This window comes from Syngnathus floridae, chromosome 19 (assembly GCF_059516105.1).
Source record: "Syngnathus floridae isolate MCC-2025c chromosome 19, RoL_Sflo_1.0, whole genome shotgun sequence".
NCBI classification, from domain to species: Eukaryota; Metazoa; Chordata; class Actinopteri; order Syngnathiformes; family Syngnathidae; genus Syngnathus; species Syngnathus floridae.
In genome coordinates, this window is record NC_142431.1 from 1,267,364 (window position 1) to 1,290,619 (window position 23,256).

Sequence of the window (23,256 nt, forward strand, 5' to 3'; positions counted from 1 at the left end):
CCCTAACCCTAACCCTAGCTCTAGCACTAGTTCTAGCTCTAACCCTAACCCTATCTCTAGCACTAGCTCTGGCTCTAGCACTAGCTCCAGCTCTAGCTCTAGCTCAAACCCTAACCCTAACCCTAGGTCTAGCTCTAGCACTAGTTCTACTTCTAACCCTAACCCTAGCTCTAGCACTAGCTCTAGCACTAGCGCTAACCCTAGCTGTTTGGTTATATGGGCCAGCACACGAGCAACCGTGTTGCAATTTTTAATGATAAAAATATTTGGCCCCATTGAGATTCGAACTCGGGTCGCTGGGGTGAGAGCCCAGAGTACAAACCACTACCCTATGAAAGCCTCGCTCATACTGGATGGAACAGGGATGCTTTTGTGGAGCAGCTCACGAGTGAATTGCTCACTGAAGACTCCACAGCAGATGTCATCACAACACATTGTGTACACGAACAACTAGCAAAGTACAATTTAAAATGACACATTCCAAGTACCCAAAGTTAAACTTACAAAAGAAAAAACCCATAACAAATAAAACTTACACAAGAAGAGCCCTCACTTGGCAGCTGTCATATCTTTTTTTTTTTATTTTGACGTCACTTCCCGTTCACAAATGAGTTGTGGATTGCATTTAGAAGCACTCAGTGAAACAGCACTTCTATTCTGCGCCTTTTCTCCAAGCTCACTTGGAGCTAACTTGATTGCATGAAGGGATGCGCCGTTATGCAACAACGGGGAGATGATGCTTCTCTTTGGGTCATCTTGATTTGATAAATTGAAGTCCCAATGATCGTGAGCAGCAGGGGGGGGGGGCCCCATTTCGACCCCTTACACTGAGTGCCAAGCAGGGAAGAAATGGGTACCATTGTTATAATGGTCACTGGTATGACCCGGCCGGGGGTTTGAACCCCCGACCTCCCAATCTCAGGGCGGGCACTCTAACACAAGGCCACTGAGCTGGTAAACACTAACCCTACCTGTTAACCTTTCATGGTTTGTGATAATACAAACTATGCACGATGTAACAATGGTCGAGGGGGTAACACCATTGCCTAAAATGCAATATTATAAAAGAGCCACGTCGGTATGTATCTGTGAAGTGTTTTATTTTTGTTCTCTTTTTTTTCCCGATCCATTGCATTTATGTATCAATGCCTATTGTTACTTATAACTACATTGGCAAATAAAACAATGACAAATAAAAACATGGCATGTAACATCACCAAAAATGACAGTAAGAGCCTTCAACATGTAAGAACTGTTAAAATAAATATAAATGTCTTAAACAAAGACAACTATGAAAAACAAAAACACAGCTGAAATCACCGGTATCAAGCTCTAGTCCTCGGGGCCGCGTTCCAACATGTTTTCCAAGTGACCCTCGTTAAGCGCACCTGCGTGAAAAGTTTTAGCTCCTTTCACGTTCTCCAGGAGCTAAAACTTTTCACGCAGGTGCACTTAACGAGGGAATCACACAGACGCTCCATTAGGTACACCGCCATTTTCAAGTGTACCTAAAAACAGGTCACTTTTTTAGGGAAATATCATGGTCAAAGGTCACAGGTGTCAAGCTGTAGTCATCGGGGCCGCGTTCTGTTGTTTTTTTTTTTTTCCTACAAAGAAAATTAAGTAAGTGTAGACTCCCAAAGAATAACAAAACTATTTTATTGATCACAGAAAACATGCGTTGTCATGGTAACAGTCAGATGACATCACAACAGTTCAACTTCCAACAGAGGGTATGGGAATGGGGTAGTGGTTGCTGTGGTTACAAAAGCAAACGTGCTCGGAGGGGGGGGGGTCACATCATCCACATGGATTTTTGGGGTTCAACGTGAAAGACATTGAAACATCTTTAGCTGAATGCACGGACTTTAAATACAAAACTTCCTTTGTTGCTTTACACTCAAATGTCAATTACAATCCAAAACAAAACATTCAAGATAAAAGATAAAAAAGTTGACATTACAAATGTAAAATCAAAGGCGCGTCACCGCATTTGTGCTCATCCCGTAAAACGGACGTGTGTGCATAGATCGCCGCGGAAAGCTTCGAGAGAACATCCACATTTTTCAAATCCGGCGCTGGGTCATAAAATTGCTTCATCCGGCATGTTTTCCATTTGCATCTGTTTCCTCCCTTAAATCTGCTTTGAGCTTCGCGAGGTTCGACTCAGTGCGGGCGATGCTACATCCTCCAAATGACAAGAACGAAGACAACTGGATTGATTTCAGAAGTTCAATTTAAAAATAGAGCTTTTTTTTTCTTTCCTTTGCACTTTGTGTGAAATTTGCACTGGTTGCCAGGTGATTGCGTGGAGTTGTCTTGGAGTGGGCGGAGTCAAGGACGATTGACTACGGTTGCGATTGTCGCCGAAGGATCCGGAAGTCAGATTCGGATCTGGTAACCGTCACTCAGTGTGCTCAGTTCGGAAGATTTCATCTCCACGCACGCCGGCCTGGACGAGACACAACGCAAAACTTTTAACATCGTGCCATCACACGTTTCCGTGGTGACATCACATTGTCATTTTCTTCCTATCACATCGCTGTAAGGATGAACTAGTCCGCTGTTTCTATACTTTTGAGTTCTCGAATTACTGCTGCTGTCACGTGACCTTGGAGACACACACACACACACACACACACACACACACACTAAGTGATGCGAGGTGAAGGTTGCGGCGGTGCCACGTTGCAGCTAACTCGCAGCTGTCAGCTCATGTTTCGTCTCTGCCGCACAGCTGACATTCACGCACGCAACGGGCACCCGTCTCGTTTTTGCGGCCCACTTACGACTTATCTCTGCGTCGCGGCAGTCGTCGCTGCGGGCTGCCGCCTTGCCGGTGGCGGCGCGGCGACAGAGACTTGCCGCGGCTTCGCTCCTTGATGGGGGACTGAGCGCTCGACGACTTCAAGATCTGAAATTCACACGGTGGAAGATTGATCAGAAATGTTGCAACACGACGTGCACACTTAAACCCTGAGGAATATTCATCCCCCCCAAAAAATGTCATCCTTGGGGATTTAGCGGAGATCACAGCAAAGCTTCACACAGCTGACACTGCCATCCAAATGCTTGCTAAGCGTGTGTGTGTGTGTGAGACAGCAGTGTCAAATAACAGTCGGTGAAATAGTCAGCAGTTATGTAGGTCAGTCATTTCTCAGTGTACACACACGCGTGTTTTGGTTTGTGTGTGCGGACCTTCATCCTCATGTTCCGCCCGTGTTTCTCCAGCTCGCGCTTCATCTCCGGCGCGGCCATCTTGGCGGCGTTGAGTACCAGGTACTTCCACTCAATGGCCTGGCACACGTGAGGGTCGTGAGGCACGTAGAGGCCGATCTTCACCTGAATCGTCAACGTGTCGGTCAGAATTTGCAAACGCGTCGGGGCCGCGTGCCGACGGTACCTTGATGAGGCTGTGCTGGTATCGCTTGTAGGAGCTCTCAAAGTCGGCCACCAGCTCGCCGAGCGTGCGGTGGCTGAGCGGCTTGTCCATGAGGTCCGAGCGCCGGCTCATGCCCAGCGAGCCGTAGCGTCCGTTGCAGTAGACGCCCAGAACCACGTGGTGGAAGCAGTGGCCCGAGAAGTGCGTCTTGAAGCTGATGGGGAAGCGCTCCAGTGATGTCAGGCCGTTGGTCAGGTAGCTGTGCGTCCCATGTAAGGGAAATCACATTTTTTTTAGGCAACAAGAGCAGTAGGAAAACTCTTCAAACTTTACAAATTTTTCGGCTCTAGCTTTTATGTTTATGTTCTATTCTACTTTTTTTTGGTGGACATTTTCAAATTCTCTATACATGCCTGTTAAACTCAATTCTCGCGTGTTTTGCGATTATCGCGGGATCACTCCGTCCGTCGCGTTTAAGTGACGTCATCTACCGACATAGGTAGTGCAAATGCAAAGCATTCGCAGCCCGAAATAATCTGTTCTGCTGCAGCGCTTCTTGCTTTTACGGTAGTAAGGAGCCTCTTAAGGTAATAGGCAAACGCTTGCAATGCTAATTGCAAACCGTGTCGTGGCAACTGAATGGCTCCTTTGTGAAAACCTCCCCCGCCCCCTTCGGGGAGGCTCGCAGACTCGTCACAGGATAGTCACATGGCAGAAATAGAACGCTCTTTAATGTTTCTCACATGTAAAAAAAAGTCACGATGTTGAGGGGACGAAAAGAGGGGCGTGCCACTCTCGTCTCGCTGTTCCTCAAAAAGGCACAAAAGCATCCGCGGACACAACTGGCCTCATAGCTCAGTGGTTAGAGCACTGGTCTTGTAAACCAGGGGTCGCGAGTTCAATTCTCGCTGGGGCCTAATTTTTTTTTTACGTTTCATTTAAGTTTTAAAAATTACAAATCAAACATTTTAGGGTATATCGCTTGTTTTTTGGGGGGTACTTTGATTATAAGGGATTTATAGAAAAGAGGCCAGGAAGAGACATTACGTCCCATTCCAGCACAATAGAGACAAAGTCATTAACCTGGATAAATAAAAGGTAAAAGTAGTTTGGGTGCGTTCTTCTATGTACCAAATATGCACACAATGCAAACCCCCCCACCCCCGAAAAAAAATCAGAGCACTCAGTGTTGTCAAAGCAGCATTTGGATTGTTCTCATTTGTGCTAATTGCAGCTGATTACAACTCAACCTTTGGAAATTGGAAACAATAAAGCAATCCGTGCATGTGTGTTCCGGTTAAAGTGGGGGGGGGGTGAACTTTGAAGTGAGCTCTTGTTGCCTGGCAACAAGGTTGGGCAAGAACGGCAGAGGATGGCGGCAACGCAGTGTGTTCAAGTGAAATAACTTCTCGGCTCCATTTCACATGGATGTGACCGCCTAGCCTATTTTAGTGTGTGACAGTTTGAGAGACGGCGACTCGGGGTTCAGCTGGGGGTCATTAGGTTGAGGCGAATGCGCAGCAGGTGTTAGCGTGGAAAAAAGAAAAAAGGATACATTCCCAGGATGACGGCTTCCAGACATTTGATTGGCAGAGACTCTCGCACCATCTCCCGCGCTGTCTCCATTAACCTGCCAACACGCTCCAGTCAAAATATCAAACTTTTCTCGCTGCGTCAAAAGCACAACTTTGGACTCCATTCGGGATGAAATGTACCAATGATGGAAAAAGCGACTAACCCACAGAGAGGCCGCTTCTTCTTGATCTCAAAGAACTGCGTGCCCGTGTGGTTGTATCTGGCGCGAGCAGTTAAAGAAGCGAGCGTCGCTCGATTTCCTGCTGCTGCTGTGTGCAAAGCGTCGGGAGCTGCCATATTGTACCATCTGCCTCACCCTCCGAAAAAAAGGATACTGCAGAGCCTTCATGAAATTCTGGACCACCACCAGCCAGTCTGGCACCGACATTGCCGGCTTGAAAGTGGGCAACGAGGGGACGTGATGCTGCCGAGGAAAAAAAAGACAGAACATGCATTTTGCTTCCTTGTCGTTTTTGCCCGTGCGGAGTAAACGAGGGTGCGAGGGTGGACAGCGAGTCACGCTTCCTGCCGGGCCAGCTGCACAAAATTGTCTCCCTTCCTGTTCTGTCCGCCCTCTTCCTCTCGTCTTCATCCCGCTGAGCGCGCACGGCAGGCAGGAAGCGTGATGAGCCGAAACAGCCGCACGCACGCACGGGTGTCCCTAATCAGGCGGCTGATGTGCGCCACGCCCATTTGAAATCCAGTTGGCGCCCGGAGATTATCCGCTGGCCAGATTGTATTGGAGGGATTATTTTCTTTGTGTGATTCAGGCCACGCAGGCAGGCAGCCAGAGAAAGAAAGAACGCACGCACGCCGCTGAGGGACACGACAACTAAACATTGTCACCGCTGCAAAGGTTCCAGAGCTGCAGCTCAAGGCCACTTGTTTGATATGGATCATGTGTTGAGCAGGAAAACAATGTGATGGTTCTTCTTGTCTTGGACACATGAAAATGATCAAAACTTCAAAATAAGACAATATTCAAAAGGGTGTGGATTGGACGGCGGATTTTTGTTTCCCTTGTGGTTGTTCCCTTTGTTGACGGAGCATCTCACCTTGGGCAGGTAGGCGGCGTTGCGTATGGTGTCCACCATCCCCTTGCCCTCGGGGTGCACGGCGGCCACGTGGGCCCACATCCTCTCCCAGGTGGGCTCCTCGATGGGGAAGCCGGCGCGGTTGACGTAGAAGAGCAGCCCTCCGTCCTTCTCCTCTTCCTCGCGGTTGGGGCTGCTGCCTTCGCTCGATTCCTCGCCGGCGGCCCGGCGCAGAAGACAGTGGGCACTCGAGCTCTTCGAGCGGCCGTGCCGGTTTAGCTTGGCCGGGCGGGCGGCCCCCACGCTCGGGGGGTCGGGGCCGGTCATGGGGAGGACGAGGAAGAGGAGGATGACGGACGTGTCCCCCTACGGGAGCATCCCCCTGTCTTGCATGGGTGAGAGCATGCTGAGAAACCTGACAAAAGTAAACATTGACAACACAACAAACTCATGTTCACGTCTCTCAGTACACACTTCAATACAACATAAAAACTTTAGTGGGAGTCTAAACACAGCAAAGTAGTCTAATCTTTCGGAAAGTGACTGGGAAAATACCCAAACTGTCTAAAAATAGAGAAAGGGGACGACAAGTGGTCCAACACAACAACTGTGACGATGACGTCAAAAGTCCCCCCAGAAAGCGACGTCTGGTCACTCAACTCTGATACAAAGTTGCATCCCTCGTCCTTTTTAAGTCATTTGATAGACGGCTAGCATGAAGTCGAATTTAAAAAGATTTACTTTAGTTGTTGTTATTGTTGTTGAGAACATTCGTTGAAACTGTCAATTCAAACTCACCGCATCGTGCGCCGGCGTCACGCAGCCGACGCTTAAAAGACGTAGCGAATGTAAACTGCAGTAAAAGAAAAAAACGCAAAACGAAAATAACGATTTAGGTGCACTCTTGCTTAGTTTGGTGTTGTTTTGGTGCTGCGAGCCTCTGCAACTTCATCCCTTTCCTCTCAACTGTCAAGTCACGTTTATATCCAGCTAAAACCGGAAACACCGTATGAGACTTCAGAATTAAGTGACGGGAGATGACAAATACAGGCTTGGATTGCCGACGTGGAACAAGCTGCTGACGAAAAAATTAAAAGATACACTACAATCAAACACTAGGTCACGACAAAACGCCAACTTACTCAAGAAAAGAAAATATATCAGGAAACTGGTTTGACTTTGAAAATCCCAACCGGACATCCTTCTTAGTTTTGACTCGCTCACTCGTCTTCACTTCACTGCGGTTCCGATTGCCTCTCATACGGGGAAATTACCTTTTGTACGCCTTCCTGACCCTCGGTGGTTTCCCTGGCGCCTCCCTATCGACTATCTTGTTTGCAATCGCAGTATCATGTTGATTCTTTGCCAGTTTCTCACACGGTTAGACCGCCTTGGAAGAGAGAGCAAACGATGCGGCTCTCTCCTCACTGGTGGCGAGTAGCTCGGATCAGTGTACATGGATGGCCTCCCATTGGTCGAGCCAACAATGAGGGGCGGGACGAAAAGGGGCATCGCTGTCAGATATTGCTCTCCGATTGGTCAGTTCGGAGGCGTAAGGCGTAACAAGTGTTCTATCTGCAATAAAAAGGATACTGTTGCACTTTGTCAGAGCATTCACATCTAAACACACAAAAAGATATTTATGAAATACGTTTTTAATAAATAAAACTAACGCAAACAGAATAAGGGAACTGATACGTGCATGAAAAAGCATTTTTGTTGCAGTGACGACTGATCTTTGACGGTGACGCTCCACCCGTTGCGTTGCAGCACCGCCTACTGGATGTAAAGTGTATTAAAAACGCACAGGCAGTGGCTAAAGTATTCTTACTTTGAAATTACATTTAGAAGCGGTTCACGAACTTTTTACATAAGTACCTGCTGAAAAAAAATCTCAGGTGCTTCGTTCTTTGAAAAACATTGATTATTATTTGCTCATTTTCTGACGTTTCTTAGTGACCAGTTTTCATCTAGCACTGCCATAATAGCGTTTCCCCCCCAAAAAAAATGAACAGCACATAACTTTATTTCGGGGGCGGTCCCGCCTCGCTGTGGGTTGGACTTTGCGAGCCGTCAAGTAAACAAACACCGAGTGGGGGGGCAGGAACGTCACTCACCTTCTCAACCATGGACGTTTTGGGCATTTTCTTGCCGCTGAGCTCCAGCTCCGTGTTGGGCTCCGCGCTGGTGCTGCTCGTCGCCTATGCGGCCTGGTCGTCGGCCTCCAGGTCTTCGGAGCCCCGGCGGGAGGAGCCTCCGGGTCCCAGGCCGCTGCCGCTGCTCGGGAACTTACTCCAGCTCGACCTGCACAAACCGCATCGGACCCTACTGGAGGTGAGCGACGACCCGACGTGCGCGTGAACGCATATACCTGCGCGCGAACGCATATACCTGCGCGCGTTACCGTTACGACTTTTGCAAATCCAAAAGTTGAATTTTTCGTTCGGAACCATTTTCACATTCTCGGCAATCACTACTTCTGCAAAATTGAAAAGGATATAAAGTCGCAAATGAGTAAAGAATTTCGAGCATAGCTTTTATTTTGAAACGAAAGTTAATCCGGAAAAGACTTTATTCGTTGACGATTATTGTAATTGTGCACTTTTGGACTCGCACTCTTGCTCTGGTTGCACTTTTCTGGTGTCTGTCCAACACCAACAGTTAAAAGTTAACAGCAATCTCCAACCCCCAGAAAGTACACAGAGCTGTTATGGTTGACAAATCATTTTGATCGTATGCATCATCTGATTATTTGTACCTTTAAAAATCAACATTTATCTTCAGTCAATCCGTTGTTTCATTTTTGTTGTTTGTGCACTTTAAATTTGAAACCTACCTCCTTGGTCCAAGATGTCGAAGAAGTACGGTCCAGTGTTCACCTTCCGCATGGGCCCCAATGCGGTGGTGGTTCTGGCCGGATACAAGACAGTCAAGGAGGCCCTGGTCGAGTACGCCGAAGAGTTCGGAGAACGAGAACCAATACAAACGGCTAAGGAGGTCAAACTGTCGCATGGTAAACGCGCACGTTGCAATGGTCACGTGTACAGGAAGTGAACGTCATGGCGTCGCTCTCCGCAGGCGTCCTGTGGAACAACGGAGACTCGTGGAAGGAGATGCGTCGCTTCACTTTGAGCAACCTCAGAGACTTTGGGATGGGAAAGAAGGCGTGCGAGGACAAGATCCTGGAGGAATGTCAGCACCTCTTGGACGTCTTCAAGAATTTCAGAGGTGACTTGATCAGCTCCGCATACGTTCCAGTGTCCAAATTGATGATGTCGCTTCCGGTGTCAGGTGAAGCGTTCGACACGCAGCAGCCGCTCAGCTACGCCGTGTCCAACATCATCTGCTCGCTGGTGTTTGGCAGCAGGTTCCGCTACGACGACCCCGCCTTCACAGCCAGGGTGGAGCGCACCAGCAGAAGCATCCAGCTCTTCGGCGGTCCGTCCATGCAGGTAGACGGAAACTTCCAAACTTCATCCAATCGGAGCCGATCCGTTCAATGGTTACGTTGCTCTTCCTCAGCTGTACAACATGTTCCCGTGGCTCGGTTATTGGTTCTACTCAGGAAGCAGGGAGCTCCGCAGTCTGGCGATGGCCAACCGCAAGCAGGCCACGGAACTGATCCAGGGTCTGAAGGAGACTCTCAACCCGCAGAGCAGCCGAGGCTTGGTGGACGCCTTCCTCATCCGACAGCAGCAGGAGGTTTCGACGTGACAACGCTGCTTCAGCTTGGAGACACATTTGATCTTTGATGTTGTTCTTGCACAGGACTCTGGGGACGTGGGTCACTTCCACAATACCAACCTCCTGATGACTGTTTCCAACCTGTTTACTGCTGGCACGGAAACCACCTCCACCACGCTCAGATGGGCGCTCCTCCTCATGGCCAAGTATCCCCACATACAAGGTAGTCATGCCATTGCAAAGATATAATTCACGTTAGTGTAATTAGCACGAGGCTAGGTGAGTCCCACTTGTGGTTCCTTGCAGTCCCCACCAAGGAGGTCCGTGATTTAGATTTTTGGCTTTTCTTGAACCACAGCAGCTTGTTTCGTTCATTTTACTTCCTGCTTTGTCATTTCCTTTTCCTTTGTGGTCATTTCAAAATAAGAGCTCATCCTTTTTTTTTTTTGACCTGGTAGAGAAGGTCCAGGATGAGCTGAGGCAGGTGATCGGGGGTCGTCAGGTGCAACTGGAGGACCGCAAGAACTTGCCCTTCACCAACGCCGTCATCCATGAGACGCAGAGGGTGGGCGACATCATTCCCATGTCGCTCCCGCACCGGACCAGCCGGGACGTCACCTTCCGGGGTTACTTCATCAAGAAGGTCAGTCACCAACAATGACAATGGTCAAAAAAACAATGCCCCCCCCACCGACACCTCCAGGGCACGATCGTGTACCCCCTGCTGACGTCGGTCCTCCACGACGAGAGCGAGTGGGAGAAGCCCACTTCCTTCCATCCTCAACATTTTCTGGACAAGGACGGAAAGTTCGTCAAGCCCGACGCCTTCATGCCTTTCTCGGCAGGTGGGAAGACTTGTGCTTGTTGCTAGGCAGAAATTGAGGGCTAGCATGGCTGTGGGTTCATTCGCTGGTTGGACTGTTTTTTTATTAGCCTGCTTAGCAACTTCACGATTTGTTAGCAATTTGATTTTTTTGGCATTTACGTGCAAATAAAGTGACAACAGTGCCCTCTACTGGTTGCCGTGTAGGTCGCAGAGTTTGCCTGGGCGAGAGCCTGGCTCGCATGGAGCTCTTCCTCTTTTTCGTCACGCTGCTGCAGCATTTTTGCTTCCGGCCTGCTGCGGGAGTCTCGGAGGACCAGCTGGACCTGACCCCCCAGGTGGGCGGCACGCTCAGCCCCGCCCCCCACAAGCTTCGCGCCGTCGCCATTATTTCAACGACCTAATTGAACAGAATTTCCACTCATGTAAATGATCCATCTTCATTATGACTCGAATTTAATTCTTTACTTTTACAACTTCATTTGTCCTGGAATCAAAAGTCCATAAATCCAATCACATGCGGGTTCAAAGGTCACTTGTGTTATTTGCGTTAAACATTAAACATGATCTGAGTGCCGGGGATTCAGTTGCTCACATTTATCTAAAGAATAACGAACACACACTCTCAGAATAAATGATAAAATGAGTTGTTGTGTATGTGTTTGTGGTTACGGGGGACCTTCGCTTTGTTGCCATGACAACTTGTTTTTCTTTTCTTATTGAGTCGAGATCTTGACGGACGCATAGGTCACCAGGTCATCTGCCTTTTCACAGACCTGCACCGCCGCAAAAATATTTAGGGATGCAAAAACATCAAAGTATGAGGGAATGATTACGTTCGGGAGCACTGGCCTGTGTTTTGGCGCCGTCGTCCTCCTTGGTCTTCTTCTTTTTGACGCTAACAGTAGCGTAGGTCACGCTGTTCTCTTCTGGCGACCCATCCTTTTAAAATGAAAACTAACTCAGTGCTTTTTTTAAGAATGCAACCCAACTGCGGATTTAACTTTACGGGTGAGGAAGTGTCAGGTGACGACGACAAACCAAAGCAGTGATGTTGTGGTCAAAATAATTATAAAAAAAAAGTCTCACTTTGTGCTTGGTGTCCTCCATCTTGTGGTTGTAACTGACGCTGGCGTACATGGCGTTGTCTTCCTGCTGGGCAACCACAAAATGTCCCGTTGCAGCTGGCTGGGTGTTTTTCAGTAAGTCAAAAGGAGTTGAAAAAATTAAAAACTTACAAGTTTGGGCAAATCTGTAGCGAAAAAAATAAAGGGGAACATTAGCAACGATGAGTCATCAGAAAGCATGACACGCGACGTTGGTACCGTGGTCCGCGTCCCTTCTTGACTTTCTTCTGACGAGGAGGACGACCACAAGGAGGACGAGCAACATCAAGCCGGCGACGGCCGCCCCGATGATGATGAAGAGCGTGTTGCGGTCCGGCGGCGGCCGGGTGTCCCTGGGACCTTCTGCGCCCACCTCCGGGAACATGGCCGTGTACTGGGCCTGGACCTGGACTTCGTTTCTGAGCACGTATTGGCACGTGTACTTGCTCTCACGGCCGATAGCAAGCGCCTTGAGAAAGGAGACGCAGTGATTCGACTCAGTGCGAAGCGACGAAAGCGTCTCGTCTCGCTCGTTCATCCAACGGAGACCTCCTTGCTGGCATCTACAGTCGTTTGCTGGCCAGCAGGCCAGAGAACACTCCAGAACCACGTGACCGTCTCTCATCGGATCAGAGTCCTGAGGAGACGACAGCTTCACTGCAAGGAAGAAGGCGACAGGTGAGACAAGGTGATGACGATATCGGATCAGGTGACTCACCCGTCATCACCGTCAGCACTAAGTTGAAATCGTACTGTCCGCCTTGGCATGTAAAGTAACCAGCGTCCTCCGCCGTCACCCGCTTAATGAGCAGCGAGCAGTCGTCCTTCAGGCTGAGGCGTTGACTTCTGGGCGAGCTCCTCACCACTCGGCCGTCTTTCACTTCAGTACTTGTTGAGCTTTGGATCCGACTGTACACCCAATTTAAGCCAGCGCACGACGTCCGCTCGCAAGGCAGGGTGACCTCGTCTCCGGCCTTGGCGAAGAAGTCTATGACATTGTCGCTAGCCACTACAAGACACCACACAAGGGGAAACAACAAGATACGTTACAGCAGCCTCACTGTTTGCACGCCCCTCGCTCACTCGCTATGGATTGTGGCGGTCCCCAGGGCTCCATTTTAGATCCACCACTTTTTAGTTTGAACATGCTGTCACGAGGTGGCATCATTAGTAAACCCCCATTATTTTTTGGGGGGGATGGTAGACAGTTCCCCTCGGACATTATGCATAGCAAACGGGTGATTGTTGTTTCCGTCATGTTGCCTGAGCTGAGCGTCAAAAATGTGAAAGTGGAGCTTCCTGTTCGCAAACGCCCGTAACACCATTTCTGTAGAGATGAATTCAAAAGTCACTCACCTTCAAATTGGAGTAGAAAAATGAGAAATAAATCCCGAATGATCATCTTCAGGGAGCTAGTTGAGCTTTTGGTCCATGTCATTCTTTTGCCTTTGTGGTGACTTGTTCAAAACCGGGGCGGTCCATCCCTCCACACACGCACACACATTTGCATCAGTCAGGTTGCTTCCGCATTCATCCTTTTATAGGAAACTTATTTCACAAGTGAGCTGGCTGAGCAGTGGCGACAGTTCTTCAATTTTGTTTATCGCAGCACGATCATGTCATGCCAAAATAGGAAGTGAAAAAAGAAGAAAAAAAGAAAAAAGTTTTTTTTGCAACCCATATTTGAACTTTTTGTCAGATTGCAATAGACATGAAGACATTGAGCATGACGTCATCTCCACTTTAATGCTAGCGCCACCACGAGGACTCATTTGGAATAAGCAGTCGATAGGCAAAGAATAAAATTGAGCTTGTGCTTAATAAATGTCAGGGTTTTTTTTGCTGTGCTGCTATTTTTTCTCAATTTTAAACATGTAACCTAAATAAACCCAATAAGCAAAGTGTCACATGACCATAAATCACGTTTGTATACTTTTTACTCACTTAATCCCGAAATAGTCTTCTAATAGCAAAATAAATAAAGGAGTCACAAAAGTAAAATGAATATGCTCCATAGAATTATGCAAAAAAGCCTGCATATTAATGTGCAAAAGCATGAGAACGTTGATATTTCTAATAGAAAAATCAACTATTCGTCAACAAATAAGTTTGAATTCATCATAAAAGGTAAAAAAGGAAACTGCATTAAAAAAGCTGCAGAAAAGGTCATCATGCTGTACTCTGAGTGACCACAAGACGGCGCGCTACACTTGTCTCACGCAAACACACACACTGAGCAAATTATAAAAAGTTGTGCGTCGCTTTTGTGCACCTTGACTGTGTGTATGAAAAGTCTTGTCTGTCCGACGCCGTCCTTCATCCAAAAAAAACAACCGAAGGACGTGATGCATTCAAGTAAAGTCAGGAAAAGACAGCGCTGGCGCAACCGCTCAATAACCGTCCATCAGGCGTCCCCCACAAAAAAGAATTACCAGGTTGCCTTTTGCGTGGTGGATGTCCTGGCTACAAGGACGTTTCTCTGGCAAAGTTGAAAAAAGGTCCCACCTTGAACTTTTCCTCTGCAGGAAGCTGAAAAACACAAACACCCATTCTAGAAAAGTGACTTTTGAATGTAAGGCAAAATAAAATAAAAAACACCATCCAAGTCATTGTACTTTTTGGTCCGAAAGCTGTTTTAGCTGGAAACAGCGTCCCTTCTTGACTTTCTTCGGACGAGGATGACGACCACAATGAGGACGAGCAACATCAAGACGATGACGACCGCCCTGATGATGATGAAGAGGAGCGTGTTGCGGTCCGGCGGCCGGGTGTCCCTGGGACCTCCTGCGTCCACCTCCGTGGTGTTCCTGGGACCTCTTGCGTCCACCTCTGTGAACACGGCCGTGTACTGGGCCTGGACCTGGACTTCGTTTCTGAGCACGTATTGGCACATGTACTTGCTCTCACGGCCGACAGCAAGCGCCTTGAGAAAGGAGACGCAGTGATTCGACTCAATGCGAAGCGGCGAAAGCGTCTCGTCTCGCTCGTTCATCCAACGGAGACCTCCTTGCCGGCATCTACAGTCGTTTGTTGGAAAGCAGGCCAGAGAACACTCCAGAACCACGTGACCATCTTTCATCGGATCAGAGTCCTGAGGAGACGACGGCTTCACTGCAAGGAAGAAGGCGACAGGTGAGACAAGGTGATGACGATATCGGATCAGGTGACTCACCCGTCATCACCGTCAGCACTGAGTTGAAATCGTACTGTCCGCCTTGGCATGTAAAGTAACCAGCGTCCTCCGCCGTCACCCGCTTAATGAGCAGCGAGCAGTCGTCCTTCAGGCTGAGGCGTTGACTTCTGGGCGAGCTACTCACCACTTGGCCGTCTTTCACTTCAGCACTTAATGAGCTCTGGTCCCGACTGTACGCCCAATTTAAGCCAGTGCACGACGTCCGCTTGCAAGGCAGGGTGACCTCGTCTCCGGCCTTGGCGAAGAAGTCTATGACATTGTCGCTAGCCACTACAAGACACCACACAAGGGGAAACAACAAGATACGTTACAGCAGCCTCACTGTTTGCACGCCCCTAGCTCACTCGCTATGGATTGTGGCGTTCCCCAGGGCTCCATTTTAGATCCACCACTTTTTAGTTTGAACATGCTGTCACGCTGTGACATCATCAGTAAACCCCTCAGACATTATGCATAGCAAACGGGTGATTGTTGTTTCCGTCATGTTGCCTGAGCTGAGCGTCAAAAATGTGAAAGTGGAGCTTCCTGTTCGCAAACGCCCGTAACACCATTTCTGTAGAGATGAATTCAAAAGTCACTCACCTTCAAATTGGAGTAGAAAAATGAGAAATAAATCCCGAATGATCATCTTCAGGGAGCTAGTTGAGCTTTTGGTCCATGTCATTCTTTTGCCTTTGTGGTGACTTGTTCAAAACCGGGGCGGTCCATCCCTCCACACACGCACACACATTTGCATCAGTCAGGTTGCTTCCGCATTCATCCTTTTATAGGAAACTTATTTCACAAGTGAGCTGGCTGAGCAGTGGCGACAGTTCTTCAATTTTGTTTATCGCAGCACGATCATGTCATGCCAAAATAGGAAGTGAAAAAAGAAGAAAAAAAGAAAAAAGTTTTTTTTGCAACCCATATTTGAACTTTTTGTCAGATTGCAATAGACATGAAGACATTGAGCATGACGTCATCTCCACTTTAATGCTAGCGCCACCACGAGGACTCATTTGGAATAAGCAGTCGATAGGCAAAGAATAAAATTGAGCTTGTGCTTAATAAATGTCAGGGTTTTTTTGCTGTGCTGCTATTTTTTCTCAATTTTAAACATGTAACCTAAATAAACCCAATAAGCAAAGTGTCACATGACCATAAATCACGTTTGTATACTTTTTACTCACTTAATCCCGAAATAGTCTTCTAATAGCAAAATAAATAAAGGAGTCACAAAAGTAAAATGAATATGCTCCATAGAATTATGCAAAAAAGCCTGCATATTAATGTGCAAAAGCATGAGAACGTTGATATTTCTAATAGAAAAATTAACTATTCATCAACAAATAAGTTTGAATTCATCATAAAAGGTAAAAAAGGAAACTGCATTAAAAAAGCTGCAGAAAAGGTCATCATGCTGTACTCTGAGTGACCACAAGACGGCGCGCTACACTTGTCTCACGCAAACACACACAGTGAGCAAAGTATAAAAAGTTGTGCGTCGCTTTTGTGCACCTTGACTGTGTGTATGAAAAGTCTTGTCTGTCCGACGCCGTCCTTCATCCAAAAAAAACAACCGAAGGACGTGATGCATTCAAGTAAAGTCAGGAAAAGTCAGCGCTGGCGCAACTGCTCACTAACCGTCCATCAGGCGTCCCCCAAAAAAAGAATTCCCAGGTTGCCTTTTGCGTGGTGGATGTCCTGGCTACAAGGACGTTTCTCTGGCAAAGTTGAGAGAAGGTTCCACCTTCAGCTTTTCCTCTGCAGGAAGCTGAAAAACACAAACACCCATTCTAGAAAAGTGACTTTTGAATGTAAGGCAAAATAATAAAAAAATACCATCCAAGTCATTGTACTTTTTGGTCCGAAAGCTGTTTTAGCTGGAAACAGCGTCCCTTCTTGACTTTCTTCGGACGAGGATGACGACCACAATGAGGATGAGCAACATCAAGACGATGACGACCGCCCTGATGATGATGAAGAGGAGCGTGTTGCGGTCCGGCGGCCGGGTGTCCCTGGGACCTCCTGCGTCCACCTCCGTGGTGTTCCTGGGACCTCCTGCGTCCACCTCCGTGAACACGGCCGTGTACTGGACCTGGACCTGGTCTCTGAACACGTATTGGCACGTGTAGTTGCTCTCACGGCCGACAGGAAGCACCTCGAGAAAGGAGACGCAGTGATTCGACTCAGTGCGAAGCGGCGAAAGCGTCTCGTCTCGCTCGTTCATCCAATGGACACCTCCTTCCCAGCAGCTACAGTTGTTTGCTGGCCAGCAGGCCAGAGAACACTCCAGAACCACGTGACCGTCTCTCATAAGATCAGACTGCTGAGGAGACGACGGCTTCACTGCAAGGAAGAAGGCAACAAGTGAGACAAGGTGATGACGATATCGGATCAGGCGACTCACCTGTCATCACCGTCAGCACTAAGTTGAAATGGTACTGTCCGCCTTGTTGGCATGTAAAGTAACCGGCGTCCTCCGCCATCACCCGCTTAATGAGCAGCGAGCAGTCGTCCTTCAGGCTGAGGCGTTGACTTCTGGGCGAGCTCCTCAGCACTCGGCCGTCTTTCACTTCAGCTCTTGGTGAGCTTTGGTCCCGACTGTACGCCCATTTTAAGCCAGCGCACGACTTCCGCTCGCAAGGCAGGGTGACCTCGTCTCCGGCCTTGGCGAAGATTTCTATGCCCTGGCAGCTAGCCACTGCAAGACACCACACAAGGGGAAACAACAAGATACGTTACAGCAGCCTCATTGTTTGCACACCCCTAGCTCACTCGCTATGGATTGTGGCGTTCCCCAGGGCTCTATTTTAGATCCACCACTTTTTAGTTTGAACATGCTGTCACGAGGTGGCATCATCAGTAAACCCCCATTATTTTTGGGGGGGGATGGTAGACAGTTCCACTCGGACAACATGCATAGCAAACGGTTCATTGTTGTTTCCGTCATGTTGCGTGAGCTGATCGTCAAAGGTGTGAAAGTGGAGCTTCTTGTTAGCAAACGCCCGTAACACCATTTCTGTAGAGATGAATTCAAAAGTCACTCACCTTCAAATTGGAGTAGAAAAATGAGAAATAAATCCCGATTGATCATCTTCAGGGAGCTAGTTGAGCTTTGGGTCCATGTCATTCTTTTGCCTTTGTGGTGACTTGTTCAAAACCGGGGCTGGTCCATCCCTCCACACACGTACACAGATTTGTGTTGCTTCCGCATTCATCCTTTTATAGGAAATTTATTTCACAAGTGAGCTGGCTGAGCAGTGGCGACAGTTCTTCAATTTTGTTTATTGCAGCACGATCATGTCATGTGAAAAGAAGTCAAAAAAGAGGAAAAAAGGTTTTTTTTGCAACCCATATTTGAACTTTTTGTCAGATTGCAATAGACATGAAGACATTGACCATGACGTCATCACCACTTTAATACTAGCGCCACCACGAGGACTCATTTGGAATAAGCAGTCGACAGGCAACAAAATAAAATTGATCTTGTGCTTAATAAATGTCAGGAGTTTTTTTTTTTTTGCTGTGTGCTGCTATTTTTAACATGTAACCTAAATAAACCCAATAAGCAAAGTGTCAAATGACCATAAATTGCGTTTGTATACTTTTTACTCACTTAATCCCGAAATATTCTTCTAATAGCAAAATAAATAAAGGAGTCACAAAAGTAAAATGAATATGCTCCATAGAATTCTGCAAAAAAGCCTGCATATTAATGTGCAAAAACATGAGAACGTTTATATTTCTAATAAAAAATGAACTATTCATCAACAAATAAATGTTTGAATTCATCATAAAAGGTAAAAAAGGAAACTGCATTAAAAAAGCTGCAGAAAAGGTCATCATGCTGTACTCTGAGTGACCACAAGACGGCGCGCTACACTTGTCTCACGCAAACACACACAGTGAGCAAAGTATAAAAAGTTGTGCGTCGCTTTTGTGCACCTTGACTGTGTGTATGAAAAGTCTTGTCTGTCCGACGCCGTCCTTCATCCAAAAAAAACAACCGAAGGACGTGATGCATTCAAGTAAAGTCAGGAAAAGTCAGCGCTGGCGCAACTGCTCACTAACCGTCCATCAGGCGTCCCCCAAAAAAAGAATTCCCAGGTTGCCTGTTGCGTGGTGGATGTCCTGGCTACAAGGACGTTTCTCTGGCAAAGTTGAAAGAAGGTTCCACCTTCAGCTTTTCCTCTGCAGGAAGCTGAAAAACACAAACACCCATTCTAGAAAAGTGACTTTTGAATGTAAGGCAAAATAAATAAATAAAAATCACCATCCAAGTCATTGTAACAGCTTTCTACTGCTGATTAAAGCTAGAAATATTTTTTTTCTTCTCAAGAGTCAGAATAAGAAAAAAAAAAGGTGTTCTTTTGAACCAAATGATGAAGTTGTTGTGGTGTTTGTCTGAAGAGGACCACGAGAGCCCATCAAGCTCAAGACTAACGACCTCGGACCAGCCCTTCCACAGCCAGACGACAAACAAAGCACAAAGTCTCCGGCGCCATCTTAAGGTTGCATCCTGGGAAACGCGCTAGCTGGAATGTTCACACAAATGCCACAACGGTGATTCTTTTTTTTTACTGTTAAACTTTTGGACTCTAGCAAGAACGCCCCGCTAATTTTCTCATTCCTCAAGGCAGACGGAAATTTGAAAAACGAAGGCCCAATCGATAATCAAACAGTCAAGCATTTGAAATCTTCCGAGAACTTACCGCCTGTCGCTCTTTGCCGCTCACCCCGATGTTGACGTTGTGTCGTTTCAGGTCCGATTTGATGAAGGCTGGAATGAAGACATTCGTATGAGTGACACGCGGACGCGCAAATACGCACGCACGGCGACACGTTACCGGTGAGAATTAATCCCAATAAAATCCAGGCGCAGAGGAAAATGTTGCCCGGTAGCGGGTCGGCATAATCCGTCGTCAGTTTTCCTTGAATCAGCGTGAAAAGGACCCCGAATATCTGCGCACACGACATTAGCACCTTTTTGATCGTCGTCCACAGAGTTGTTGTTTTTTTTTTAAAACAAAACAAACCTGCGCCGAGGTATTGAGGAGTCCGGACGAGGTTCCCTCTGATTCCGGGTAGGTGATCTCCACACCAAACTCGAAGCCCACGGGAAGATACCCCGTCATGAAGAAGCTACAAAACACGAGCCAGTTCAGCGGATATGGATGAGACTTTGGAGAACATTTGCGTGATGACCAACCCGAGTAGGCCTCCTGTGAAGAAGACCACGTAGATGTTGTTGAGGTCCAACGTGAAGGTGAAGATCAGCATGCTGATCAAGGTCAGGCAGTTCACCAGCAGCGTGGTTAACCTGCGTGCATCCAAAGCAACCCATGTCATTCTCGGAAGATTTGAAGATGTGCGAATCCGTGCAGGGACAGGACCCACTTGAAGGTCTTGGTGTGGTCCAGCCACAGGCCACAGAGGATGGAGCCCACCATGCCAGCCACCACCAAGGTCAGCCCGATCCTTCCCGCGTTCAACTCTTCATTCTGACCAACGCAGAAAATCAGAATGTTCAAAATGCTGTTTTTTTTTTTTTTTTCAGTTTCCAAAGTTACCTCATAGCAGGCCATGATCATCTGGTTGAGGATGGTGGACACCGAGTAGTAGCAGCCCGTGGTTATACCTGTAGAAGAAGCCTTATTTTAAAGCATTCTGAAAACGTTGTGCATATTTTCGTGACGGCTTGAAAAGGAATGTTTGAAATACACTGACCGTAGCTGATGAGCAGCAGGATGAAGGCTTTGTTCTTCATCAGGTTGACGATGGAGCGGCGGTACGAGTAGTCCTCGGGGCGGCCGACGGGCAGGACGGCCTGGGCCTGGCTGGGCGGCAGCGGCGGACGGTCTTTCATCACTGCCGCACACAAAAGCTTTCTCTTATTCGCTAGCGCCGTTTTATCTGTTGGTAGTTATTTTTGCAGCCTTCGAGGAAGAATGCGAGACTGGATGCGGCGGGGATGACTGAAATTATTTTGCATACAGTAGCCGTGTAGGAAAGAAGTCAAAACCAGGATAACCGGAAGAGCGAGTATCATTAACGTAAGTTCAAATGAGAAAATCTCCTCGTAGTACAACTACAGTGTTTGTAGTACACACAAATGTTTGGCTGATTTATTGTGTTATTTATTCTTTTTCTGAAGGAAAGTTTGCAAAAATGAATACTGGTTGCGCGCACCTATGATGGTGAGGATGAAGAGGGCGGTGGAGACGGCGGCGGTGCCGTAGAACATGACGCTGATGTTGTGTGCCGTCAGCTCCACGTCCTTGGGCGTGTTCGGAACCAACACAGGAGGCAACAGGAATCCGATGGCCACGCCCAACTATGAAAAACAAACACATGCAACTTTTTAAAAACATTTTTTTTTTTTTTTTAAATCAGGGCGCATGCTTCCAGGACACGCGCGCCGATCCTCTGGACTCGCTCACCTGGTTGCCCAGCACGGCAGTGGCGCAGGCGGTGGACACCTCCTTGGGTCCGAACCAGACGGAGGCGACTCGCGAGGGCAGGCCGAGGATGAAGATCTGCGCCACGGAGCACACCAGCTGCGCCACCATGGTGACCGGGTAGAGATCGCGGCCCACGCTGGCGCACTTGAGCCAGGCGCCGGCGCAGTTGAGGCCGGCGCCCAGCAGCGCGGTGAGGCGCAAGCCGCGGCGGTCCAGAAGCCAGGTGGCCGGGAAGATGAGCGGCACGTAGACCAGCATGTAGACGATGGACAGCCAATCCACCTTGTCATTGCCCACCCGGTAGAAGTGCGTGAACACGTTGGCTATGATCCCGTACTGGATCCACTGGAACGCGTTGATTAGTGAGTACAGACTGAACACGGCCAGAACCGCGAACCGCTGCCAGTAGAGCTTGGTTTCCGCGCGAACAGTTTCCTCGTCCTCATTTTTCTCCTTCATCGGTTGCTTTTCTCCGTCAGGTAGCATCGCGTCGAATTCGTCCGCAACCTCCTCCGGGTCCCCGGCACCGCGGGACCCGAGGCTGGCTTGGAGCGCCTCCTCCTCCAGCTTGGTGATGCGGTCAGGTGGAGCGGCGGCATCCACGTGCTCGTGCGCCAGCTCTGCCGCCACCATCGCATCTATTTTCTTTCGTTCTTGTTGCTTTTTTTATTTTTTTTTTGATTTTTTTTTTTTAGATTAAATCAACAGGAAGCGGCGTGCTTCCTTGTCACGATGGGACATCGAGTGAGCCGACAATTTCCTGGCAGAGGAGGTCCGCCTTGGTTCTTTGTTACTATTGGAGGAGGATGGCCCCACGCCGCCTAAGCCAATGAGAGCAGCAGCGGCGAGACACGCACCGGCGCACGCGGAAGGTGCAACTTGATAGGAGGAGTAAGCGTCATTTCTATCATTTTGCGCTTAATACGTATTCGGAAGGGCTACAATGTGTCAAATTCACACACCTCATCAGTGGCATTAAAAGGTATTTTCCAATCTGTGTGCAAGTGTTCCTTTCCTGCACAGCTTCAGTCCAGGCTGTGCAGAAGCTGGGGCTGCTATTTTATAGGAAGACAATTGCCCCCGACATTGGCTAATCCTAATCTTCATCTCGCCCGAGGAAAGCCTCCTGACTGGCTCGTGTGCTGGGGAATCCTTTGAGCCCGTCGCCCCTGCGAAGTCTCCTGCAATGGAGGCCTCAAGAGCTTTGCGATTTGGCACATGACAGCAAGTGCAAGTCTACACAAAGGCTCATCCAACTTTGCAATGTTTGGTCTTTGTCGTGTGGCTTCTCAGGTGTCTCAGCGCCATGGCAACGGCGGCATCTCCAATCCGGGAACAAAGAATGCGGGCCGGAAACTTTCCAAAACAAACAAGTGCAACGGAGCGGAGATGTTCCAAGGATGTCAACTGGCTGCCGGGTGGAGTCGGACGCCCGCAGAGCCTGGGAAAGAGTCCGGAGAAAACATTTGCGGGCGCACCTGCGCTGCAGCCCGGACTGACTGTCTGACCTCTGACACACAAGGCTTCCTCAGCACCAAAGCCTCCATTTTCTCCCCTTTCACATACTGCCGCCACGCTGATCCTTTACAACAACAAGCACCATATTTCACATTCCTGCTGTGGCGCCATATAGACAATGTGTGCACTCGTGGGTCAATAAGGCTGCAGCAAACTACGGCCAAGAGAAAATCTTTACAAGGACGATTAGCAACAAAACTGAGTTATAATCTGATTATTCTGTTCCAAGTCATATGACTGATAGTTTATGTTTGCTTCATATGTGTGCGTTTTGTGTGAATGGGTGATTATGGCTTTACATTGAAAAAGAAAGAATATACAATTTAATTGATTTTGACGCAAATGACAATGGCATTACTCAAAACAAAGTTGCTTTTTTTGCCTGATTTCTCCTAAAACTTGATTAGCTTTTGAAAGTTGTGATGTACAGATTTGACAAGCAAACGAGTGTTTTGCGTATAAAAATATATACAAATAATTTTGGATCAAGTGTCGGAA

At 48.0% G+C, this 23,256-nt stretch overlaps 5 protein-coding genes and 1 non-coding gene across 14 annotated transcripts; 2 read left to right on the forward strand and 4 right to left on the reverse strand.

Moving 5' to 3' along the window:
- Positions 1 to 1,640: 1,640 nt before the first annotated feature.
- vash2 (vasohibin 2) lies at positions 1,641 to 8,315 on the reverse strand. Of its 3 annotated transcripts, none has more exons than XM_088362656.1 (9): positions 8,109 to 8,315; positions 6,013 to 6,406; positions 5,293 to 5,381; positions 5,121 to 5,177; positions 4,938 to 5,012; positions 3,404 to 3,641; positions 3,199 to 3,342; positions 2,790 to 2,914; positions 1,641 to 2,452 (listed from the first exon to the last, which is right to left on the reverse strand). In XM_088362656.1, the coding sequence occupies exons 2-9, from the start codon at positions 6,316 to 6,318 to the stop codon at positions 2,383 to 2,385; spliced, it is 1,104 nt and encodes a 367-aa protein (XP_088218782.1). In that variant the 5' UTR covers positions 6,319 to 6,406; positions 8,109 to 8,315; the 3' UTR covers positions 1,641 to 2,382. The 3 variants fall into 3 exon arrangements, with proteins under 3 accessions (XP_088218782.1, XP_088218781.1, XP_088218780.1); XM_088362655.1 differs by lacking the exon at positions 8,109 to 8,315 and adding an exon at positions 7,266 to 7,456; XM_088362654.1 differs by lacking the exon at positions 8,109 to 8,315 and adding an exon at positions 6,790 to 6,973.
- Positions 4,227 to 4,299, forward strand: trnat-ugu (transfer RNA threonine (anticodon UGU)). The gene has a single exon. It is a non-coding gene; the product is annotated as a tRNA-Thr (tRNA).
- LOC148381443 (cytochrome P450 2K1-like) lies at positions 8,050 to 11,144 on the forward strand. Its single transcript, XM_088362652.1, has 9 exons — positions 8,050 to 8,325; positions 8,842 to 9,004; positions 9,070 to 9,219; positions 9,283 to 9,443; positions 9,514 to 9,693; positions 9,760 to 9,898; positions 10,134 to 10,318; positions 10,379 to 10,520; positions 10,706 to 11,144. The coding sequence occupies exons 1-9, from the start codon at positions 8,119 to 8,121 to the stop codon at positions 10,900 to 10,902; spliced, it is 1,524 nt and encodes a 507-aa protein (XP_088218778.1). The 5' UTR covers positions 8,050 to 8,118; the 3' UTR covers positions 10,903 to 11,144.
- On the reverse strand, positions 10,938 to 15,604 carry LOC148381444 (uncharacterized). 4 transcript variants are annotated; one of them, XM_088362657.1, is made up of 8 exons: positions 14,037 to 14,133; positions 12,961 to 13,088; positions 12,323 to 12,613; positions 11,824 to 12,261; positions 11,737 to 11,750; positions 11,588 to 11,653; positions 11,351 to 11,440; positions 10,938 to 11,274 (listed from the first exon to the last, which is right to left on the reverse strand). In XM_088362657.1, the coding sequence occupies exons 2-8, from the start codon at positions 13,040 to 13,042 to the stop codon at positions 11,215 to 11,217; spliced, it is 1,041 nt and encodes a 346-aa protein (XP_088218783.1). In that variant the 5' UTR covers positions 13,043 to 13,088; positions 14,037 to 14,133; the 3' UTR covers positions 10,938 to 11,214. The 4 variants fall into 4 exon arrangements, 3 of the variants coding, with proteins under 3 accessions (XP_088218783.1, XP_088218784.1, XP_088218785.1); XM_088362658.1 differs by lacking the exons at positions 12,323 to 12,613; positions 12,961 to 13,088; positions 14,037 to 14,133 and adding exons at positions 14,777 to 15,067; positions 15,380 to 15,604; XR_015854496.1 differs by lacking the exons at positions 10,938 to 11,274; positions 11,351 to 11,440; positions 11,588 to 11,653; ... (1 more) ...; positions 11,824 to 12,261; positions 12,323 to 12,613 and adding exons at positions 14,220 to 14,715; positions 14,777 to 15,067; positions 15,380 to 15,604 and having other exon boundaries at positions 13,070 to 13,088.
- Positions 15,605 to 15,941: 337 nt separating this feature from the next.
- On the reverse strand, positions 15,942 to 17,973 carry LOC148381446 (uncharacterized). 2 transcript variants are annotated; one of them, XM_088362661.1, is made up of 4 exons: positions 17,828 to 17,973; positions 17,187 to 17,480; positions 16,619 to 17,125; positions 15,942 to 16,550 (listed from the first exon to the last, which is right to left on the reverse strand). In XM_088362661.1, exons 1-3 carry the CDS (start codon positions 17,907 to 17,909, stop codon positions 16,656 to 16,658), a joined length of 846 nt encoding a protein of 281 aa, XP_088218787.1. In that variant the 5' UTR covers positions 17,910 to 17,973; the 3' UTR covers positions 15,942 to 16,550; positions 16,619 to 16,655. The 2 variants fall into 2 exon arrangements, with proteins under 2 accessions (XP_088218787.1, XP_088218789.1); XM_088362663.1 differs by having other exon boundaries at positions 16,636 to 17,125; positions 17,828 to 17,888.
- On the reverse strand, positions 15,942 to 22,831 carry flvcr1 (FLVCR choline and heme transporter 1). Of its 3 annotated transcripts, XR_015854495.1 has the most exons (11): positions 21,220 to 22,814; positions 20,969 to 21,113; positions 20,507 to 20,647; positions 20,350 to 20,417; positions 20,177 to 20,280; positions 19,989 to 20,099; positions 19,816 to 19,921; positions 19,627 to 19,741; positions 19,492 to 19,559; positions 18,851 to 18,980; positions 17,860 to 17,998 (listed from the first exon to the last, which is right to left on the reverse strand). XR_015854495.1 is itself a non-coding variant. In XM_088362651.1 (10 exons), exons 1-10 carry the CDS (start codon positions 21,871 to 21,873, stop codon positions 16,485 to 16,487), a joined length of 1,578 nt encoding a protein of 525 aa, XP_088218777.1. In that variant the 5' UTR covers positions 21,874 to 22,828; the 3' UTR covers positions 15,942 to 16,484. The 3 variants fall into 3 exon arrangements, 2 of the variants coding, with proteins under 2 accessions (XP_088218777.1, XP_088218776.1); XM_088362651.1 differs by lacking the exons at positions 17,860 to 17,998; positions 18,851 to 18,980 and adding an exon at positions 15,942 to 16,550 and having other exon boundaries at positions 21,220 to 22,828; XM_088362650.1 differs by lacking the exons at positions 17,860 to 17,998; positions 18,851 to 18,980 and adding an exon at positions 19,051 to 19,314 and having other exon boundaries at positions 21,220 to 22,831.
- Between the last annotated feature and the right edge of the window lie 425 nt (positions 22,832 to 23,256).

What these genes read in the sequence shown, in the direction of transcription:
- vash2 (XM_088362656.1), bottom strand. Translation starts at nt 6,318, where the DNA reads ATGACCGGCCCCGACCCCCCGAGCGTGGGGGCCGCCCGCCCGGCCAAG. An exon ending in AAGAAGCGGCCTCTCTGTGG is followed by an intron (nt 5,013 to 5,120) that starts GTTAGTCGCTTT and finishes GCGTGTTGGCAG; the next exon opens with GTTAATGGAGACAGCGCGGG. An exon ending in GAAGCCGTCATCCTGGGAAT is followed by an intron (nt 3,642 to 4,937) that starts GTATCCTTTTTT and finishes TGGGACGCACAG; the next exon opens with CTACCTGACCAACGGCCTGA.
- LOC148381443 (XM_088362652.1), top strand. Translation starts at nt 8,119, where the DNA reads ATGGACGTTTTGGGCATTTTCTTGCCGCTGAGCTCCAGCTCCGTGTTG. An exon ending in GGAGGTCAAACTGTCGCATG is followed by an intron (nt 9,005 to 9,069) that starts GTAAACGCGCAC and finishes CGCTCTCCGCAG; the next exon opens with GCGTCCTGTGGAACAACGGA. An exon ending in GGGGTTACTTCATCAAGAAG is followed by an intron (nt 10,319 to 10,378) that starts GTCAGTCACCAA and finishes CGACACCTCCAG; the next exon opens with GGCACGATCGTGTACCCCCT.
- LOC148381444 (XM_088362658.1), bottom strand. Translation starts at nt 15,461, where the DNA reads ATGACATGGACCAAAAGCTCAACTAGCTCCCTGAAGATGATCATTCGG. An exon ending in TTTTCTACTCCAATTTGAAG is followed by an intron (nt 15,068 to 15,379) that starts GTGAGTGACTTT and finishes GGTGTCTTGTAG; the next exon opens with TGGCTAGCGACAATGTCATA. An exon ending in AGTGCTGACGGTGATGACGG is followed by an intron (nt 12,262 to 14,776) that starts GTGAGTCACCTG and finishes TCTTCCTTGCAG; the next exon opens with TGAAGCTGTCGTCTCCTCAG.
- LOC148381446 (XM_088362661.1), bottom strand. Translation starts at nt 17,909, where the DNA reads ATGACATGGACCCAAAGCTCAACTAGCTCCCTGAAGATGATCAATCGG. An exon ending in TTTTCTACTCCAATTTGAAG is followed by an intron (nt 17,481 to 17,827) that starts GTGAGTGACTTT and finishes GGTGTCTTGCAG; the next exon opens with TGGCTAGCTGCCAGGGCATA. An exon ending in AGTGCTGACGGTGATGACAG is followed by an intron (nt 17,126 to 17,186) that starts GTGAGTCGCCTG and finishes TCTTCCTTGCAG; the next exon opens with TGAAGCCGTCGTCTCCTCAG.
- flvcr1 (XM_088362650.1), bottom strand. Translation starts at nt 21,873, where the DNA reads ATGGTGGCGGCAGAGCTGGCGCACGAGCACGTGGATGCCGCCGCTCCA. An exon ending in CTTCATCCTCACCATCATAG is followed by an intron (nt 20,648 to 20,968) that starts GTGCGCGCAACC and finishes TGTGTGCGGCAG; the next exon opens with TGATGAAAGACCGTCCGCCG. An exon ending in TGATCATGGCCTGCTATGAG is followed by an intron (nt 20,281 to 20,349) that starts GTAACTTTGGAA and finishes TGCGTTGGTCAG; the next exon opens with AATGAAGAGTTGAACGCGGG.